This window comes from Propithecus coquereli, unplaced genomic scaffold (genome assembly GCF_000956105.1).
Source record: "Propithecus coquereli isolate 6110/MARCELLA unplaced genomic scaffold, Pcoq_1.0 Scaffold242, whole genome shotgun sequence".
Classification (NCBI taxonomy): domain Eukaryota; kingdom Metazoa; phylum Chordata; class Mammalia; order Primates; family Indriidae; genus Propithecus; species Propithecus coquereli.
In genome coordinates this window covers 3526527-3547474 of record NW_012147975.1, presented here as the reverse complement: position 1 = coordinate 3547474, position 20948 = coordinate 3526527, and the positions used below count along the sequence as shown (strand labels likewise).

Below are 20948 nucleotides of genomic sequence, written 5' to 3'. Positions count from 1 at the left end.
GAAGACCCATAGCATTCCGCCGGCACAGAGTGCTCAATATGGGCAAGTCCTTTGCCTCCTCTCCTCTCCTGAAGAGTCGCAACCACATTTCCACCTTCAAATCCTCGGAACCTACCATGTAGGTGGCACTCGCTGAGTTGCTGGACTGCTCTTACGGCCCCTTCCCACGGCCTCACCAGAGGGGTCAAGAGACTTGCCCAAGGTTGCACAGCAAGTTTATGGCAGAGCTGGCCTGAGAATTCAGATGTGCAGCCTGTACCACCTGCGGGCACTGCCCCATCCCAGCCCCACTGACCTGAGCGCTCGGTCCAGAGTCAGGCCCGAGAAGTCGAAGAAACTGAGGTACTCCCCGGCCACCAGCCTGCTGAACTCATTGCTGCCAGGAGAGCACGGGATGTCAGTTAGAGGCAGGGCCCGGCCCAAGGATGATAGAAGAATAGGGGAGTGGGCCCCAGGGTACCCTGACCCCGCCCACCCAGACCTGCCTAACCCCTAGCCTGCCTCCGTTTTGTGAGACAGTCAGGCCCTGATAATTCAGCCTTGGGCTGGGGGGTCAGGAAGGCTTCCTGGAGGTGATGTCTGAGCCAACACAGGAAAGTAAAAGCCAGCCAGGTGAAGGGAATAGGGGATGGGATGATGCAGTGTCCCCACATGGAAACTCTACAACATGTCCAAGAGGCCACCAGCAGGGCCACGTGGCCAGAGCCTAGACAGCAGGGAATAGCACCTGCGGGCCATGGGTCAGGACTTGATTCTGGGTTCGAGGCAGGGATGGTCAGATCTGTAGTTTGGAACACTCCACGGGCTGTGTGGAGAGCCACCGGGAGGCTGCAGTCATTGTCCGGAGAGAGGCAAGGGATGGGGGAGAGAGATTTAGGAGGCAGGATCCACAGGACACAGAGATGGGACGGGAGCCGGGCATGACTGAGAAGGTGGTCCCCCAGGGGTGATATCAGAGCCCAGGACAGCAGGTGGGGCTGAACGCATCCCTGTGACAGTCGTCCAGTCTGCAGCCGGCGACTCGGGGTGGGAGGGGAAGGCTGTACAAGAGGAGGACGGGCGGACAGGCGGCGGCCCGGGGCCCCATCCAGGGTGTGACGGAGGAAGGACAGCCAGCGAAGGGGGCTGAGAAACAGCACCAGAGAGGGGACCGCACTGTCCCACCGGCTGTCGAAGCGAGTGTTTCAAGAAGACTGGCATGAAGAATTCTTGTCGAAATGAGAAAAAATTCCCACCTGATTCTAATTAAGCCTCAAGCTCTCCCTCCCACGTACGGGACCCGTGGGAAACGGAGAACCACGTTAAATAACACCATGAGGACACCACGCCCAAAATGTGGAAAATTCTTCGGGACAAACGGCTCAGTGTCTTCAGCAAACACCTGGCATTTAGAAAGGGCAGAGGCCCGTTGGGCTGTTACTGATTAAAAGAGACTTAAGAGACGTATCTGTCAAATGCAACGTGTGGATCTTGCTGGATCTTGATTTGAACCAACCAACATTTGTGAGACAATCAGAGAAAATTAAACACAGAATGAATGTTGAAGATACTAAGGAATTTTTGTTAATTTTGTTAGAAATTATAATGGAATTAGATTATGTAAAAATTCCTTATCAGTTAGAGATACACACTAAAGTATTTACGGATTGAATGACAGAGTGTCTGAAACACGCGTTAAAATATCCCAGCAAATGGGACAAGCGAGCCGTGGGTAACGGATGAAAGCAGAATGGAGGAGAGGTAACCTCGAAGCTGAGCCAGGGGTATGCGGAGCTTTAACGTGTTACTTTCTCTGTTTTTGTGTATGTTTGAAATTTTTATAATAAAAAGTTGAATTAAAGAAAAAGAAAGGAGTGGCCGGTCCTGTTGATGCCACCAAAGGGGGTACGGTGAGGTCTGGCTGGGCAGCAGCCACCACACCAGATCCAAAGACACAGGCCGCCGCGACCTTGTGACCTTGCAAAGGGATTTCTGCAGCGGAGGGTGAGGGGCGGGGAGCCAGTCTGGAGGGGCTGGGTGTGGAGAAGGGGAGGGTAGAGGCGGCCTGGGGCAGGAAGCCTTAGCGTTTGGTTGTGGGCCGGCTGGGGGAGGAAATGGGATGAGGAAGGGTGTTTGGTTGTCAGTCTCACCTGGGCGCAACTAACTGCTGGTGGGAAGACTCCTGCAGAGGGAGCGGTCGAACAGACGGGAGGGGAGGACAAACCACAAGGAAGGCTCCCCAGAGGATGTCATTAGGTTCGGGGCGCTAGAGGGTGGGGGTGACTGAGTTGTGACTTCTGGACGGGGCTGCGGGGGAGCCTCCGGAGCATGGAGACTGCAGGAGGGAGAACAGGAGGGCCCTGCGAGGCCTGGATCCCCCGTCAGCGCCATCTCCTGTCCAGGGTCTGGACCATCTCCCTGAGCCAGGCCCGCTTCTGCGCATCCCACAGCCTCGGCGTGGGTGCTGGGGGACCCTGGACAGAAGGGGCCAAAGGCAGACAGACACGCTGGGGGCCAGACTTCCGCAGTCTCGGGGTCCGCACCTGTCCTCGGCCCCCTTCAGGACCCTCATCCAGCTATTTGGCACCAGGCTGCGGGCCAGGCTCATGCTTTGGGGACTTCAGCCCCTTCAGCTGGTCCCAGTGGACAGCAGGGCTTGATGAGGGCCAGGAACCCCTCCCCGAGCTCTAGGCCACAGTCGTGTCCCCCTGGCCCAGGTTCTCCTCTCTCCCTGGCCCCATTAAGTGGGCCTAGCTCCTGCCCAGCTGCTCTGTCCTCACTGTCATCCATCGTGACCCCATAACCACATCCCACATCCTGCGCTGCCAGCCCCGAGGGCCCACCCCAAGCATCAGTCCTCGCCCAAGCAGCCCAGAAAGGAAACAGATTTAGGGCGAGGCCAGGAATGAGGACAACGGTGGGAGGAGGTGTCTTTGGGGAATTTGGTCACCCCCAGCACCAGGCACCCTTGAAAGGAGTCGCCCATGCCCCCTTCAGGCTGAGGAGGACACCGGTGCCTGGGGTGGAGGGTACGGGACATTGCACTCACTTCTTGCCCAGCTGCCGGGCCACGTCGCAGCGCTGGAAGCCCTCGAGGTGGTAGAGGCGGCGTGCCAGCCGGCGAGCAGCTTCACTGACCCCCTGGCACCCGTTGGCCAGCGGGTCTGTGCTACCGGGCTCCAGCCCCTCCGAGCTGCTCAGCTCCGAGTCCGAGTCCGACAGGCCGTCCTTCAGGCTGGCGTCACTGCAGAGGGAGCGGGTGGACAGGAGTGGAGGCCCAGGGTCAGAGGCCCTGTGGAGGGCTGGGGACTCACCCCAGGCCTCTGAAAACCCACGCAGGGACCAGAGCAGGGAAAGATGCTCCACTGCAGCAGGAGGGAATCAAGTCAGACTTTCAGAAGAGCCTCTCAAGTGAAATCACAGCAGAGCTCCCTGACCCCATCTGAGCTGAGAAGACCTGGAAGAGCAGTGGGTTTCCCTAACTGGCTCTGCCTCCTCTGGGCCTCAGTTTCCCACCTGCGCAGTGGTTCTCCCAGCTCCCAGCCTGGGCCCTGCCTCACCTGGCTGAGTTCAGCAACTTGTCCGTATCCTCGTCGTCGTCGTCCTCGTCCCCACCTGGGCTCCGGGGTCCCTCTTCGTGGAATCCATTGGGCATGGCCGTGAGAGACAGGCGACTCAGGACATTCTCTGAGCGGCTGCTGGAGATGGAGCGCCGCAGGGGGCTGCCCAGCTCCCCGTCGCCACCCGCTGCCCCCATGTCCCCCTCGGAGCCCATGTCCCCAATGCCCAACCCAGCCCCTGGCTCAGGGCTGTCACGGGCCCGCTGCTGGATGAGCGGCGTGAGGGGGGCCTCGAAGCTGACGCAGCTGTCGCTCTCGTCCGTGAGGCTCAGCACGTCTAGGGAGTCGAGGCTGCTGTACTGGGTGCCCCGCAGCAGCTCTGACTCCAGAATCTTCTCAAACGTGGCACTGAAGCCGTCCCGCACATCTGGCTCCCCGGGACCACCCAGCCTGTGGGATGCAAGGAGCCGGTCACCATCCCGCCAAGTGTCTCCCATACAGCTGCCGGGGACTGCGCCAGTCTGGGTCTGAGAGCTTGCTGGGGGCAGAGAGCAGGTGAGAACTGTGTCCTACTTATTTATTCCTTCAGACATCCTGGGCACAAGGTGCCAGATACTGGGCTGGGGATACACAGTGAAAAGAGCAGACATGTTCCCTGTCCCCCAGTGCCCGGCCCAGGGCCCGGCCCACGGTAGGCATCAGATATCTGTCCAAATGAACACACGTGAGGCCGCTTCCCCCAGCCCCTCCCTCTGGGCTCCCGGAGCGGTGTGGGCATCTCCTGATCACAGCTAGTGTCACGCTGGGTCATAACTTCACTGTTCCCACAACCTCGGAGGTTCTTAGCTCTCAAGTCCTGCCTGAATGTCCCCTCCTCAGGGAGACCAAGGGAGGCAGGCCCACACCATGCTGGCCGCCTCCCCAGCCCTCACCGGCACGTACCACTCTGTTCGAATCAATTTTGTTTACCGTATGCTCTCTAGCCCCAGGGCAAAACCCCTGTAAGGCCAGGCAGCACCCAGCACACGGTGCGTGCTCAGGAATCTCGCACGGCGATGCACGGGGTGACGACCATGTGCTCGCCAGCCACGCCCACCACGCTTCCCAAGCCCTCGCAGGACCCACAGAGGCCTTTGACCCGGCTATTCCCTCTGCCCAGAGTGCTCTTCCCTGAGCCAAGGCCCCCTTCTTTCCACATCCCTGTCTCAGAGGTCAGCCCTGACCTCCCACCTACAACTGTGACCTGCCCCCCAGGACCCCAGCCCCTTTTTCCTGCTTTGTTTTTTTCAAAGCACTTGTCCCTTCCAGCGCACTGCATAATCATTTGTTATTTTATTATTGTCCGTCTCCCCACTGGAGCCCGTGAGGGCAGAGATTTCTGCAGGGTTTGGTCATCTGTGCACCCCCGGCACGTGGAATGGAGCAGTGCACACAGAGGAACCGAGGCATCCGCTGCGGAGAGGAGCAGGTACGTGGGGAAGGAAGGGGAGAGACCAAGAGGGTGAGACCGAGAGAGGGGGGCAAGAAAGAGACAGGGAAAAGAGATACAGAGAGCAGCACAGAGACAGAGAGTGAGAGAGATAAGGAGAGAGCAAGAAAGACAGAGACAGAAACAGAGAGAGAGCGCAGCAGGCTGAGCCAGCCCATTTCAGATAAATCAAGGCCTGCCATTTGCAAGGAAGTGCACCCCTCCCTCCACTTCAGCCTCTCCCGGGATCTGGCTACACCCTGCTTTTCCCCCAGCACCTGCTGCCTAGGGGAGGACTGGGAAGTGCCCCTTCCCCTCAAGATTCGAGCCTAAGACTCGAGCCAGTGTGCTTCCTAGAGGAGCCACCTCCGCCCCAGCCCCAGCAGAAGTGACTGCAGCCTCCTTGGGTGCTCTCCTGCCAAGGACCAAAGTGGGGAGGAGGGCAGACTCCTAAAAGGTGGCAGGAGGCCTGGCAGGGGCTAAGGTGGAAGCTGCCTCTGCTGACCTCCAAGAGGAGGAGAGGGAAGAGAAGGATCACCTGGCCCCCCGGGCAAACATCCAAAGTCTGCCCAGCAAAGACACCTCTGCCAGGTCTGTGCTGGGTATAGAGACATCCAAACAAGACAGCCTTGCCCTTGGGAGGCTCTCAGCCCATTGTCAGTGCCATGAATGGAACCCCCATCTCTTACCCCCTCATGCAACGGAGCGGATCTGAGGGTGGCCCTGGCAGGGGCTTGACGACAATCATCCCCATCTCCAAAGCTCTGTCTGTTCCCACCCTCGGCCATCCTAAAGAGGATGTAAACATGCCACCTAAAGAGGAACGGTGTGCTCTAAGAAGCCCAGCCCCTGCCCCCACCCTCCTGCCAGCCAGGGGCCACCCTAGCCCCTGCACGGATGGAAACTTTCTTATGGCCATGGCACACCCAGTGCTAGAGGGACCAACCCCACGTACTCACGTTCCTACCCACACAGACCTAGAGACATTTATCCCTACACAGCACGTACACACCCACATGCGCGCCCACAGATGCCCAGGCCAGGCATACACCAACACCCCCACCCACAACGATACACCCACACACACACTAACATGCCCACACATGTTGCGCACACGCCAATGTGCAGGCCAGGCACACGCATGCATGCCCTCCACGCACACTACACGCTTCCCACACATTTGCCTGTTCAAGTCAGGGCCTGTGGCTGCACACACTCAGATTTCTAAAAGCTTCCTTTGCTCAGCCCAGCCTGGAACCTTCTAGACATCCCACTGCCCATCTCCACCCTCCTTGTCCAACTGGCCCCCCAAGACTCCAGGTCTCTCCCAAGCCTGCTGAGGAAGATAGAAATGAGGCTGTAACTCTAGTAAGTAGGACGGAAGTGAGATTCCTGGTGGCACTTCCCGGTGGCAACCTCGGGTGAGAGGGATTAACCCGCAAAGCCTGCTTTCCTGGAGTCAGCTGCAGGATTGGGAGATTCTCATCTCCAGGAGGCGGAGGAATGGACCAGATGACCTTTCACATCAAGGCCTGTTAAAAGGACTCTATCGCCCAGCCCGGGAGACAGGCAGTGCAGCGCTCGAAGCCCACACAGAAACAGCCCGTGGTGGTTTGGGGAGCTGAGGGCTGGGGGCACAGCAAGCCTGCTAGCCTTTGAATTCCCTCTCGTGGCTCTAGCCTCCCAAAACACCCTGAAGCTGGGCAAAATAGGGACTTGAAATCCCCACTTCATGTCTGAGAAAAATGAGACTCAGAGAGACTCAGTGGCCAGGCCCAGGCCCATTGGCAACGGAGCATTGGTGAGCTCCCTCCCACTTACCCCAGTTGAGGGTCCTCAGGGTCTGAACAGAGGCTCCTGGGGGCATCGTCCCCCTCTGCCAATCCACCAGTCCTCCAGGGCCTGGGATCTGTTGAATCTTCCAGAATGTTCGAGTCTGGCCCCAGGACGAGGCCATTGGTGAGAGAGAGGCCAAGGCTGAGGCCATGGAGGGCCACATCCTGCTCCTTTGTGGGTTCCTCGGCGCCCACCAGCGTGCCCCTTTGCTCGTGCCCTGGGCTGCCGAGGCTGCTGCCCAGGCCCTCGCCAGTTGCTGCTCCGCTCTGGACCCCGGGCTCCTCCTCAGGCTCCAGGCTGGGGTCCCAGGCAGCACCACCTTCCTCAGGCAGTGCAGAGGGGAGCTGATCCTCGTCCATGGCAGCCACTGCGTCGACCCCTTCCTGGCTGCTCCTGGGACTCCACCAGACCTGGCAGCAGAGGGAGAGATGGAGGGCTCGGTCAGCCAGGGCAGGGGCTGGGGGTCTACAGCCCAGCAGAGCCAGCCCTAGAACAGCCCGCCTGGGAGCAGCAGGATGGCCGAGATGATCTCCGCAGACACTTCGGCTGGAGTCCGGGTTCCAGCCCCCTCGCTGCCCTGCCAGGCCAGGCCCCTCGCCTCCCCTGACCCCAGCCAGCCCCTTATGCCCAGTCCCTGCCTTCGCTGTTACCTCTTGTGTCTCTGCTGTGCCCTCCAGAATGCACCAAAGCCCTCTGGGGAAGATCCAGGCAGGGAGGAACTGGGGAAGGGTCCAGCGCCCCCTGCAGGCCCCTCCATTCCCGCTGGTGAGCGATGGAGACGGCCGCAGGCTGCCAGCAGCCAGCCGGCCGGCCTCGTCCCATGTCCTCTCGCCCTGGCTCCGGGAGCCAGAGTTGAGTGAATCTTTGTGGTTAATGAGGGGAACTGGGCTTGGGGCTGCCTTTAAGGGGGAGTTAAGAGAGGAGGCAAGGAAGACAACAGAAGAGCAGCTTTCTCAGAGCAGCCCCCCCAACCAGAGAAGCCAAAGGGAAGCCCGTAGACGGCTGTCAGGAGGCCCAGCGCGCGGCGCTGTCCAGGGTGCTGGGCGGGCGCGGTGCCGCCCGGGAGCCTCCCAGCAAGTCCAGGCTGCCTCCGCCGCACCCAGCGCCCAGTGCCCTGGCTGTGCCAGGAGGAAGGAGGAGGGGGCCTGGGGTTCCCCTCCACTCCCGGACCCCCACTAGAGCTTGCTCAGCCTCAGGACGGACTCACGAGGGGGCTACCAAGGGCACTCTGGGGAGAGCACTGGAAGGGGAGTCAGGCCCCGCTCTGCCCAACCCTGGGACCACATGTGGGTCCAGGCCAGCCCACTCTCCTCTGGGTCTGTTTCTCTTCTGTAAAACGAGGAGACCCACTTTACCCATCATCTCCACCCCCGCCCCTGTTTAAAATGGATCAGGACCAACCCGCATTTCCCAGAGGCCTCCTGCCCAACCTGATCCCAACAGGGAGGGCAGATGTAACATGTAGTGGGCTGTGTCCCGGCTCTCCCCTCCTCCCCTCTCTGCCCCTGGCCCCACCTAGCCTAGGCTATCCCCCCTCCCACCGTGACCTCTGCCAATGGGGACACAGACCAGCCCCTCCAGACGCCCTGGGGAGCTACAGAGAATCAGGAATCCCGGGCATTTCTCCCAGTTCTGTCTGGGCCACTTCTTTCCTCCCCTCTTTGAGCCTTGGCTGCCCCTAGACCCCCACTCTGCCCTGGAGGAGGAGTGCTGGGGCCCAGGACAGGGGGAGAAGAAAGACTGATCAGCCTTCCGGGCTGCAGCAGAACAAGCTGCAGGTGCAGCAGCAACAGGCATTTGAGCGAGACCCAAACTTCCTGCACCTGCCGAGTCATAAATATCCCCTGAGGGACCTGTCAAAATGCAGATCACCAGGCCGACACCAGACCTGCAGAATCTACAGAGAAGGGCTATGGTAATCTGTTATTCTTATAATGGGGCAAGCATGGGAAACCCTGAGTTAGACTACAGGAAGAACTTCCACTCAGGGAAGACGATCCTGGAGAGCAAGGTGGGTCTATTTCTCTGGGAATTCTGGGCCCTTGAGGGGTTTGGCCACCAGGCCAGCTACGATTCGTGTAACCTGGGTTTTCAAACAGGGAGTGAAAGAAAAAAGGGCAGGACAGAGAGACCTGGACTCTGCCCACCCACCCAGATCATCACCTGCCAGAGCTTTGACTGCTGCATGAGAGTAAGATTTTACTTAACAAGAAAAAAGCCCAGGCTCTAGAATATCTGGGCCCCGATCCTAGGACACCGGGGACCCCTAGGGGTTCAGCACTGAGTGAGGGATTCTTTCTGCACTGCCCTAAATCCCCGCTGCTGCCGTTGCTATTTCAATCTGTTCCCTCCGGTTGTGTACTCAGAAGAGGGAGAACAAGAGGTCACCTCCTCAGCTGAGACTCCTGGGGAGGGACATTTAGAAAAGAAAGGGGGGGCCTTTTGGCCTGCTGCCTGAGTTCCAGTGCTCTGACCTGCTTTCTATGAGCGCTGGCGCTGGGGCACAGGCTTTCAGCTGGACGCCACCGGGACGCCTCAGGCTCCCACAGCCGTGCCTAGAGGGTGAGCCTGGCAGGGTGGGGAGCCTCCTTGGTCAGAGCTCTGCCTTAACCCCCAGTGAAGCCTGAGATTTGAGATGGCTTCACTTGATATGAAGTGGCTTCATTTGATGCTCCATCTACACCAGCCTCAAAGCCAGGACTGTGTACAAACCGAAGACCTCTTGGGAGACCCCTCCACTACCACCCCAACTTCCAGCAGCTGCCTCAGGCTAGCTCCAGCCCTACCTGCCCCGCCATGTCCTCCTACAGCTGGGAGTGGGGTGGCAGTTCTGCCAACACTGGGCACTGGGCCGTGTCCTTGCTTTCTGGGGGTAGGCAAACAAAGGGCAGCATTGAGCTCTACTCTGGGTGGGGGGCCCAGAGTCCCTGCCTGGGCTGAGGGCCAACTGGGCCCAGAAATAGCTGAGCCAGGACCCCTGCTCTTGCTGAGTCCAAGGGAGGGGTACATAGAGGAGTAGCTTTAGGGCAGAAGTATAAAACAATGCCCCAAGTCCTCACTTTAGGTCCTTAATCTAGGTGCCCTGGGACTCATCATTGCAAAGATCTCTGGCCTTTGTGAACCCATCTGTAGAATGGGAGCATCACCTCTGTTCTCCTCTGGGGCTGGTGAGACACTTAAGGTCATGGATGCTGACAGAGCTGAGATCTAAGGAAGGGCAAACTCCTTATAGAGGTCAAGGATGAAAGGCAGCTAATGCTCCACTTTTTCCACCACCATATTTGACAAATGGGGAGACTGAGGCACAGAACCCGAAAAGGCTTTGCCTGAGGTCACACAGTGAGTAGCTCCCTCTGCAGCTAGATGGGCTGGAGATGCAGGATGAGCTCCCAGTTTCCCAGGCCCCCTGTCAGGCCCTCCCATGAGATCATGGGCCCAAATTCTCAACCAGGAGAATTGGCCCAAAGCAGTGAGCCTGCCCACCTACCGGCAGGAGCAGGGGCCAGGGGAGCAGCAGGGCCACTGGGCTCCCATCCCAAGGAGATGCCTGCAAATGACAGGCTGGCAGTGGCCGAGATCCCCTGCAGCCTCTCTCGGCCTGATCTGGGCCCCTCAGCAGGCAGGGCTCCCACCGCCCACGGCCCCTGGGATGACCCTGGGCTCAACTGCCTCTTTTTTGGCACTAGCTGAGATGGGGACCATGATGATAGCGGACCCCTGGCTGGACCGGGGCCGACTGCCGAGCCAAGCACTTTCTGGGGTTCAGCTGCTCCTAAGACAACCCTGTCCCCTCCCCACCCTCCGTGTGGCAGCTGGAGTGAGCTGTGAAAACGCAAATTACATGACCTCCCTCGCTCACTCATAACCCCGTAATGATTCCCACCGCCCTTAGATTAGAATCCGTCTCCCCAGCATGGCCTGAAAAGGCCCTGCCTGCAAAGCTGTTCTGCCGCCCTCTCCCCAGCCCTCCCTCTTCAGCCACATTGGCCTTCTTTCTGCTCCCTGAGCTCATTCCCACCTCAGGGCCTTTGCACCAGCTGTACCCTTGTCCTAGAATGCTCTTTCCCTAGATCTTTAAAAGATTGCCTCTGCTGCCATTCGAGGCTCAACTCCAATGCTAGCTCCTCAGAGAGGCCCTTTCTGGTCACCACACTCTCCACACCCTCCACAGAGCATCCCGGCACCAAGCAGACCGAAACTCTCCTTTCTGTTGTGTACTTACCTCCTGCATCTCCCCCACTAGGCTGTAAGCTCAGTGCGGGTGGGGACTACGTCGTGTTCATGGCTGTCTCCCCAGAGCCCAGTGCAATGCCTGGCACACAGTGGGCACTTTTAAATGTCTGCTGCATGAATGACCTATTATCATCATCCCCATTTTTGGCAGAGGTTAAGAGAGGTCGAGGAACATGCCCAGAGTCACAAAGCTGGAAAGCAGCAAGGCTGAGATTCTGCTTGGGAAGCCAAGCTGTCATAGGGATAATCGTACGGTCCCCTCCATGCTGGAATCCAAGCCGGGGACTGTAGGTAGCCCAAGAACAGGGCTGGAGGTGGGGGCCCAGCAGGGAGGGCTCCAGGGGCCACATGCTCTACAAGACGCAGGGGTGAGTGCATGGGTGCAGGGACCTGCGAGCAAGCACAGGATGCAGGCATTTGTGGTGCATGCACACATGCATACTCAGACACATGCATACTCAGACACATGCACACATGCAGACACATGTACACATGCACATATGCACATGCACACTCTCAGACACATGCACACATGCACGTGCACACACTCAGACACATGTACACATGCATGCATGCACATGCACACACTCAGGCACGTGCATGAACATAGACACAGGCACACAGGCATGCATGCACACTCAGACACATGCATGCACACACGTGCGCACACTCAGACACGTGGGGAATGGGACAGCCACTCTCAGGGTATCTCTCTGAGTGGTGAGGCGGAGATGAGGAGTTGCAGGCCTAGGAGCAAGGTTAAGGGCAGCTAGACCTACATCACTGGGCATCCAGGGCCAAAACCATTCTGCTTTGGGAGAAGCCAGGGGACAGGGAAGGGACAACCCAGAGCTCCAAGCTGGGCTGGAGGGTGGGGAAGACGGGCACTACACTGACCACACCAACACACAGCGGCAGCAGGGGCTGGGTGGGTGTGGGACAGGATGGGGAGCACAGGCCTCCTTGAGGGAAGTGGGGGCACGGTAGGCAGAGTGGGGACAGGGCACGGTGCTGAGCACCACCGGCAACAGGCAAAGTCTAAGCCTTGGAATGTCCAGGGGTGCTTAGAGCCCAGGCAGGGTATGTAGAAGGGACTGGGATCAGAGAAAATTGTTCTGGAATGTCAGTGTGGTGGCCAGGCTGAGACCACAGCTGTCTCAGGGAGTGGGCTAGGATCCAGGACCCGCAGGTTTTGCCTCCAGTGGGCTAGGGCAGCTCGGGCAAACGGAAGCCTCTCGGCTCCATGTCCCCACATGCACCAGAGATTCCTAACCAGTTCCTAGCCTTGGACCTCTTTGTGTATCTGATGGAGCTGTGCACCCTGCCCCACAGACTCTCACACACATGCTTATTTGGAGTATATTTGGGGAGGCTCACAGACCCCTAACGCCCATCCATGGGCCCTGGGCATGAACCCCAACCTGGACAATCCCCAAGGACTCTGACACTGGACACTTGGAGAGAGTTCCACAAGGGCTCCTTGGCAAAGAAAGCTAGAAACTTTTCATTGCTGGACCTATTCTCTGTGCCCTGGGAGCCTACCCTGAACACCTCATTGGCCCACAGCCCTTCCCCCAAATTCCTCCTGCACTGCCTGGCTCCCTAGCTCACCAGATTTTAGCACATGGGCTGGGATCTTCACACACACGCGTGCATGCATGCATACACATGGACACTTAAACAAAAGGATGGATGCCAATGGCTGGCTTGCAGGAAGTGCTCAGAATAGACCCTCGCCAGCTGTGCCCCACACCACTGGGGGCCTAGGCTGGCCTGGGGCACCCCAGACCTCCATGGGAATCTGCCACTGGCAGCATAGGCAGCAGGGAGCTGCCGTGAAGACCCCTCAATCGGGCCCCCAGGTCACACAGCTCCCCATGCTCCCCTACAGCCTCTGCCAGCCAAGGGGCCTGGAGGTCACGATCTTCCTGTCGTCCCCGAGCTCCAGGCCCCCTCCCTAGGCCCAGGTCAGCCTCCTCAACGTCCCAACTGCCCAGGACAATGTGGAAGGGATGTCCACCCAGGAGCCTTGGGACCTTCCCCAATTCCACACCCCAAAGTGGCCCTAAACCTTCCTAGCCCACATGGCCTTCCCAGCTTGGACTCTGTGCAGCAACGAGTGCCTCAGACTGGGACAGTCCAGGACAGTGGGTCAGCACCCTAACTGCGCAGTCAGAAAGACCTGGCTTCGAATCCCAGCTCTGCTACCCACAAGCTGTGTGACCTTGGAAAAACTGCCCACCTGTCTGAGCCTCAGTGTGCTCCTCTGCAAAACAGGGGGCGCTGCCAACATGTGCCTCTCGGGGCTGCTGTGTGGACCAAAGGAGACGGCGTGTGTGTGGTGCTCAGGGAAGGGTGGCGCCTGCTGCCTCCCAGAACCGTCAGGGCTGCAGGGGACCCTGCTGACTACCCCCAGGGGTGGGATGCCCCGGAGAGCAGCACACAGCACAGGTCATTCAGTGGGCGCCCAGCGGACATTTGTCCTTAACAGCTGTCAGAGCGGGTTCTGAGGCTGGGGCTTCAGAGGCTGAGGGTGGAGGCAGATGAGACTTCTGTGGGGTCAGAGAGGGCACCCCTTCCCTTTCTCAAGGAGGCTGAGGACCCTACCGTCCTGGCGCCCCCAACGCTCCCACCCAAGGCCAGGCTCATGCCTATCTTTCCATCTCAAGTCACAAGAGCTACACCAGGTGTGCGACAAGGGCCAGGAACCCGGGCCTCCCTTAAGGGTGCCCACCCGCTTCAGGTGGTGCCAATTTGGGGGTACAAACAAGCCAAGCACCCCCTGCTTTCCTTCTCTCAATTTGGCCACCAGAAAACCAGCCTTTGCCTTGGGTTGTGGGGGTCTGAAAGGCCTCTCTTTGCTCATGGTTGGGCAGACAGAGGTCCCCAAGGCTGGATGCACATTTGCATCTTATCTGCATGTGCCCCACAGCCTGCTGGGATTCTCAGGGGCCCTTGGGCCTCACTCCACAAAGGTCATTCCTGGACATCTCCCAGCTTGCTTCTCTCCCCAACCCCCCCAGCCAATCGGCATCCTCATTTGCTTATCATTTGCCTACATCTGCATGCTCGGTTGGAGCTCCCTTAACAAATGAAATCCACAATGTCTGCTGTCAAATCCCAAATCATGTTTATAGCTGGTGACTCTGCCCCCAGCTGACTTCCCCACAGGGTGAACACTCAGTTTTGTGGAACCACAGAGGACCAGGCAGTGCTGGTTAAGGGGGTCCGCTGCCAGACTGACCCATGCTCTGCCTTGGGGCGCGGGGACTCACCTGGCTTCTGGAGCCCACATTTGAGCCATGCGCCCGGGGGCTGAGAGTCGCATCCTGAGAGCTACAGTGGAATGACCAAGTGCAAGTGCTCCCGGCCAGCGCTGCCTCGGCTACAGCGCCTGGGCAGGGCAGGCCCAAGGGAGCCAGGAGAGCTCAGTCTCTGAGCGGTTTTCCGTGGTCTGCTTCAGCAGCCGAGAGAGAAACCAAGACATTCCATCCTCCCTTCTCTCTGCCTAATTTTCACATAACCCACAGCCCAGGTCCCCACATTCTCTATCCGTACCCCCAAGCCCTCTCCCTGTCTGCCCCCTCCCCCGTGACCTTCCCCCGGCTGTCTCTGCCAGCTCTGTCTGTGTAGCTGCTCTCGCCCCCTCCCTTGCTGAGTCTTCCCCTCCCTCCCTCCCTCCTTCCTCTTCCCCATCCTCTCCCTTCTCTGCTTTAGGACTTCAGCTCAGGTCTGACAAGGGTTGTGTCCTCCTTGGTGGGAACACAGCGGCACGTGGTAGAAAGTGAGCAGGAGCGAAAGCGCTGTGCGGGCCGTTCCACTACCGCCTGCTCTCCCACCCGTGGCCACTGAAGGGAGACCCGGGCACTGGTAAAGTCTCCCCCCTTGATGGGCAGGAGAGAAAGAGGGGAGTCAAGAATGACACCAACACTTGGGCCCTGAGCAAGAAGGACAAGTTGCCACTCCTGGGACGGGGAAGCCTGGGTAGGGCAGATGTGGGGGAGAGATCCGGAGCTCAGCTTTGGACAAGTTGAGCTCGAGGCATCCAGGAGCCATGAAAGTTGAGACGCTGGGGAGGCTGTTAGCACTCAGGAGACAAATTGAGACTTGGGATTTAAACTTGGGGGCTGGAAGCACGCAGGCAGTACTTCAAGCCCAGGACTGGACGCGATCAGCATGGAGTGTAGACGGGGAAGGGTGTTCACGCAGGGCTGGGTCCTGGGGAATCTGGTGTCCAGAGGCAGGGGGAGAAGAGGCACCGGCAGAGGAGGCTGAGATGGAACAACCCACGGGGGGAGGAGAACAGGAGAATGGGTGTCCTGGACGTCGAGGAAAGTATTTCAAGGAAGAAGGAGACTGAATGTGTCAAATGCTGCAGGTGAGGCTGCGAATTGGCCATTGGTTGTGGCAACAGGGAGTTTCCTGGTGACCTTGAGAAGAGTGGTCAGTGGAGGGGAGGGGGTGAAAGCCCAATCCGAGAGTGGGAGGAGAGGACATGGAGACGGTGCGTCTCCGACAACCCTGCTGGGGAGTTTCGCTGTACAGGGCGGAGAGGCGCACCGGCAGCTGCGGGAGAACAGTGATCTAGCAGAGGGGAGGCAGCGATGCACGAAGGGGCAGGATCTAACGCGTGAGCAGAGGAGTGGCCTTAACCGAGAGCAGAGACACTTCACCCACAGGGACAGGAGGAAGCAGGGCAGGGGGTGCAGAGGCTGGTAGATGCATGAGCGTGGCTCTGGGGGCTGGGGAAGTTCTGACTGCGTCCACCTTCTCAAAGGCTGGCAGCTGGCAGGGAGGAAGGGACGAGAGAGGCTGGGGCTTGCGGGTAGATGAGCAAGTATGAAAGAGTCACCCAGCATGGGGGCAGGTGGCGGGCTCAGGACCGGTGCTGTGACTGCTGGACGTTATTGGGACCCACCTGAAGTTCCCAGGGTGGGACTTGGCGTGAGAGCAGTCAGGGTAGTGGTTTCTCGCAGCCGCATTCTGCCGCACAGGTGCAGGCCTGGAGCAGGCCTGGAGCAGGCCGGCGCGGCATTTGACCGCGCGTGAAGAGGCAGAATGAGGTAAGGGAGTCGGGGGCTGCGAGGGAGGGATTATCCTGCCTGTTTCATCCTGCTCGGGCCCCTCCCTGCTGGTGCCTGCGTCCTCATTCCCTGCCGTGGGCTGTGTGGCCCTTTCTCTGCTCTGGTCTCACAACGAGCTTCTGGGAAGTGGCCACAGGTGACCACCCACACCTGGGGAAATGAGCTTCCCGGACACGGTTCCTCCGACCCGGAAAGCACCTCAGACCTCACGCATGCAAACCCGCGTCCTCCGCCACCCTCCCCGAGCCACTGCGCAAGCTCTGCCTTCCCACTCTCCCGTCTTTAGTCAGACACAAGGGCCGCCCATTCTGCCTCCTAGGTCTCTCCTGACTCCATCCCCTCCCCTCCATTCTCCACGGGCAACAGCCCCGTCCCAGCAGGGCCACCAAACCACGCAACTCCATTCCCAACTCCATTCCGTCTACACGTGCCCCACGTGCAGCCCCCAACTCCCTCTCTCCCCTACCTCACCTCCCTTACTGACCCCAGTTCCCGGCGCCTTGTGCTGGACGCGCCACGGCCTCCTGAGTGGTCTCTCTTCCACATGCCCAGCCAGTCCTACTCTATCCTCCCTGCAGTGCCTCGAAAGTGCCCTCCTTCCCCTCTTTAAAACCCTTCAGAGGCTCCCCATGCCCTTGGGGGAAAGGCCAGCTCCTCAGCACCCCCATGCCCTCCCCCTCGCTGCACCCCTCACTACGCTCTCTGGGCCCCTCTCTCCCTGCAACAGCACCTGCCCGAGCTGTGGCGCACCCCCTACAGGCCCCATCAATGCCTGTTTGGTCTCCAGCCTCCAGGGTCTGACCTGAAGTAGGGTTCGGTCAGTTTTGCTGATCTGGTGTGTGGTGGTGGGTGAAGCTTCTGGAAGTAGGGAATGGTGGGGGGGAGGCGGGGGACAGGATTTAAACAAAAGGAATGCCCCGATCTCTCAGCCAAGCGACATAACAGCACCACCTACCACAGGACAAGCCAATAACATGTGCCTCCTGATGTGACACCCTGAGAAGGACATGACATCACCTATGGAATGTTCTTGCCCAAAAATGTTTAAGCTGAACCTAATCATGAGCAAGCTATAAGACAAATGCAGAATGTGGGACATTCCACAAGCCTTCAAGACTGGCAACGTCATAAAAAAATGTTTAAAGCAGGGATAAATTCAGATTAAAAGAGACTAAAGAGACAATAACTAAATGTGATATATGCTCCTTGATTGAAATTTTTTCTAAAAACAGCTATAAAGGACATTACTGGAACAAATAGAGAAATGTTGATACGGACTAACACATTAGGTCATTACTAAATTTTTCAGGTATAACAGTACGGTCGTTTTGTATTAATAGAAAAATGTCCTTGTCTCGGGAAATTCATGCTGAAGCATTTAGCAGTGGAGTGTTATAATGTCGGCAACTTACTTTCAAAAGGTTGACAGAGAGAGAGAGAAATGTGGCAAAACGTTAACAATTGGCAAATGTAGGTCTCTGGGTTAAGAGCATATAGGTGGGTGTTCGTCATACTACGGGGTTTGACAAGATAAAAAGTTAGGTGGGAGAAGGAAGGGAGCGGAGGGAGACACTTCAAAGAGGGGAGTCAGAGGAGAAGACATCCCTTTCTCTGAGTGGCCCACAAACCTGCAGCAAGCTGGGCTGGGGGCCTGCCCTAGGCTCGCCACCTAAGGGGGCCAGACCCCCAAGGCAGCAGACTCACCTGTGCGCACAGCCACGCACTAGGGAGATGAGGGAAACAGCCAGTCCCAAGGGAGAGCAGCAGGGCAGCCCTCAGTCCCTGCTGAGCTGTGGCAAGGAGCCAGGTCTGGCTCCAGGCCCACCCCACCCCCCAAACACCCCTCAAGGGGCAACAGCCTGAGTGTATCCTCCTGTTCAAGGAGCCAGGCTAAATATGGAGTCCCAGACATAAGATGCCGCTCAAAACAGATTTTCCTGGAAAAGACCATCTGGCAAAGGAGGTCTAGAGCATCGTCTGTCGCGAGAGGCAGTGTTGCTCTCCTGCAAGCCAACGTCCGGAATGGGAATGCCTTGATCCCACCTCCCTAGGAGACCCCAGTTTAGTGCCTCAGTTTCCCCCGAGGTCACCCCCTTTTCCAGATGGAGAGACACTCAGTCTCACCTCCCTGCTAAGTTGTATTTCCAGGGGAGAAGATGATGAGGTTGGGGACACAGATCTGAGTATCTGCCCAGGTGCAAATCCTGACTCTGCCACTTACTAACCAGGTGCCTTTGAACAAGCAACTTCTCCCTGAGCTTCAATATCCTCAACCACAAAATAAGAATGATGGTAGCGCCTCCCTCTGAAGGCTGCTTTGTGTATGAGAGTACTTAGCACAGTGGTGGTGCTTAATGTATGGAAGCTGCGTGAGGTCATACCTCCCCAGCCGTCCTCTCTCTCTCAGTCCTGTAAGAGCAGAAAGTCACTCTTTCCAGCCACTTTTGCTCCCTGCCTTCAGGAGGGACCCTGGGTGGCACTATTGTTCAGGTCTTCTTGGGGAACATGCAGCGCATAGCCATCAGATCAAGACAAGCCGAGGAGGGAGACCTCTCAGCCTGGCCCAGGGCACCTGTGGGGCTACAGGGTGCAAATCACCCAAGCACTGAGACTTCAGTTTGCAAGAGGCACCAGTGGGGAAGGCCTTCCAAGGACATCCCAGTCATCCGTCTACCTTCAGTTGAGCCACCACCCACCTACTGACCCCAATGTGTAGGAACCCTCTGGGGGTTCTGGCCAAACCCTAGGGACCTGCCGTGTTTCCACCAGGACCAAACATCAATGGCCTCACTCAAAAGCCACTGCCTCCCACCACATACTGGGAGCTGTCGGGAGGGCAGGTGTCTCCTCCAGAGACAGGAGGAGGGCAGCGGGGGCAGCTGGTTGGTTTTACTGATTCAAAGATCCCAGGTCACAGACCTTGTAGCTTCCCTGGGAAGCAGGTTCCTCCCCTAGGGGAGGGGGCGGAAGAATGACCGTATCCAGGGCCCGGGCTGGGTATGGAGGTAGTCCCAGTGCCCCTTACCCACTCGAGCTGCCTGAGTAGCCCCCACTAAGCAGCTCTTAACGTTTCTCAGCCTTTTGGCTGAGATCAAGTGTAAGCAGCTCTTGTTTCCAGGGTCTGGAAGAAGGAACTAGGGGAGCCAGGAGAGTCCAAATGCCTCTCCCCAGACCCAGGCTGCCCATCTGCCCTGAACAAACCCTGAGCGCTCTCCCTGTTCCCCATCAAGCTCAGCCTGGCTTATCCTGAGCCTGCCAGGAGTCTTAGACCCTTTCCATTGTGACTGGTGCTTCTGCTCCAGTTCTCTTCCCGGGCCCCCCAAGATGGCCCCAAGACAAAAGGGTGGGCTTGAGACAGTGGCCCCCTGGGCCTGTGCAAAAGCAATGCCCCCGGTTATCGTTCCAGGGAGCCCCTAATCCTCCAGGAACAGCAGGAGTCTGACTACCTCCTCCTAGAAGGGGCCAGCTGGGCGGAGTGGTCCCCACATCTGGACTCCCTGCCCCACCCAGCCCCAGCAGCCCTCAAGGACCCCTCCCTCCTTGCTGCTGCCTCGTCCATTATGTGCCTCCTTGGCCCTGCCAGCTGCCTGCCACGCCCCCATGCTAGCCCCTGCTCTAGCAGCAGCCAGGGAGGCCTGGCCACCAAGCCTGGCTGTCAAAGTTGGGAAACTGGAAACAGAAATAAATCCTCAAAGCTGCTCCATCGTGAAGGTGGCTGCCAGCAGGCCCTGGTACCCAACACCCCGATCCCCCGGCCACCAAGCTGCCACTAGCACCCCATCAACGCACACATACACTCAGATTATACAAAAGGGGGAGAGGGGATCAGGAGGCAGAGCCCAGGAGGCAATTGGGCTGGCCGGCAGTGACCCTCCCTGCAGGCTGGGCTGGGGTTCTCCAGTGGCGCCCCATCCTGGCCCAGACCCTGCCATCCCGGGCTTCCTCGCTCGGCCCCATCTCCATGACAACCGTATCCTTCGGATGCTCCAGCCGCCGCGGAATTGATCTCGAAACGCAGCTTTGTTAGCAGACCCAAGCGGGCACGGAGGGCGGAGGGAGGCGCCTGCCACCCACCATGCGCCCCCTCCCCCCCAGCACCCTCTCCTGGCCCCCAGCTGGCTGCGAGAGGGGAGGGGCGGGGTCCCGGAGCACGCTGGCCCTAGGGACAAGGTGGCCCTGCGGCCCCACTCACCGCTCCTGGTCCCAGCCGCTGGGTCCAGCCTGTCACGGCGGGGCCATGCGGAGGCCGTGCTGGACTGACCGTCCGGCTCCGCCGCCGCCTGTCGGAGCTCCCAGTGCCCGCTTCTGTCCCTTCAGGTGTCAGAACCGCGGCTGTGGAGAAGCTGAGCAGAGATGGGGGGACGGACGGCAGGAGGGAGGGAACGACAGAAGGGGAGGGAGGAGAGAGGGAGGAGCGGGAAGGGCGGGGAAGGGCGGGGGGGACTGCGGGTGCGCGGAGCGGGGAGGTGACAGCGGCCACCCAGCCCGGCCCGCCCACCGCGCCTCTGCACGGAGTGCTCCACCTAATGCCCCAACCCTGGCGGGGAGGGTTCGACCAGCCCTGTCCCTCGGGGCCGGGAGCTGGGCCCTTTAAGAAAGTGGGGGAGGGGAGCGCCGCGAGGTTCCGCCCCCTCCTAGCCCCACCGGGGCCCTCTGTCCTCGAACCCCAGGCCAGACCCAACCAGCGCCCCCTCGGCAGGACCCTCCCGCCGCAGACCCTGAGTCCTCATGACCTGCTCGGGTGTCCTGGAGGCGCTGGAGGGGGCGGGTCCTTTCCTCGTGGCAAGA

The 20948-nt window shown here is 59.0% G+C and overlaps 1 protein-coding gene across 1 annotated transcript in view; it reads right to left on the bottom strand.

Moving 5' to 3' along the window:
* Positions 1–20503, bottom strand: part of PSD2 (pleckstrin and Sec7 domain containing 2) — a 40416-nt gene extending 19913 nt beyond the window's left edge. The window contains exons 1-5 of the mRNA XM_012646353.1: positions 20353–20503; positions 6829–7253; positions 3540–3989; positions 3029–3223; positions 296–376 (exon numbers count right to left, since the gene is read on the bottom strand). Coding sequence (XP_012501807.1) covers positions 296–376; positions 3029–3223; positions 3540–3989; positions 6829–7202 — 1100 coding nt within the window. The 5' untranslated portion in view covers positions 7203–7253; positions 20353–20503. The remainder of the gene's footprint in view (positions 1–295; positions 377–3028; positions 3224–3539; positions 3990–6828; positions 7254–20352) is intronic.
* Between the last annotated feature and the right edge of the window lie 445 nt (positions 20504–20948).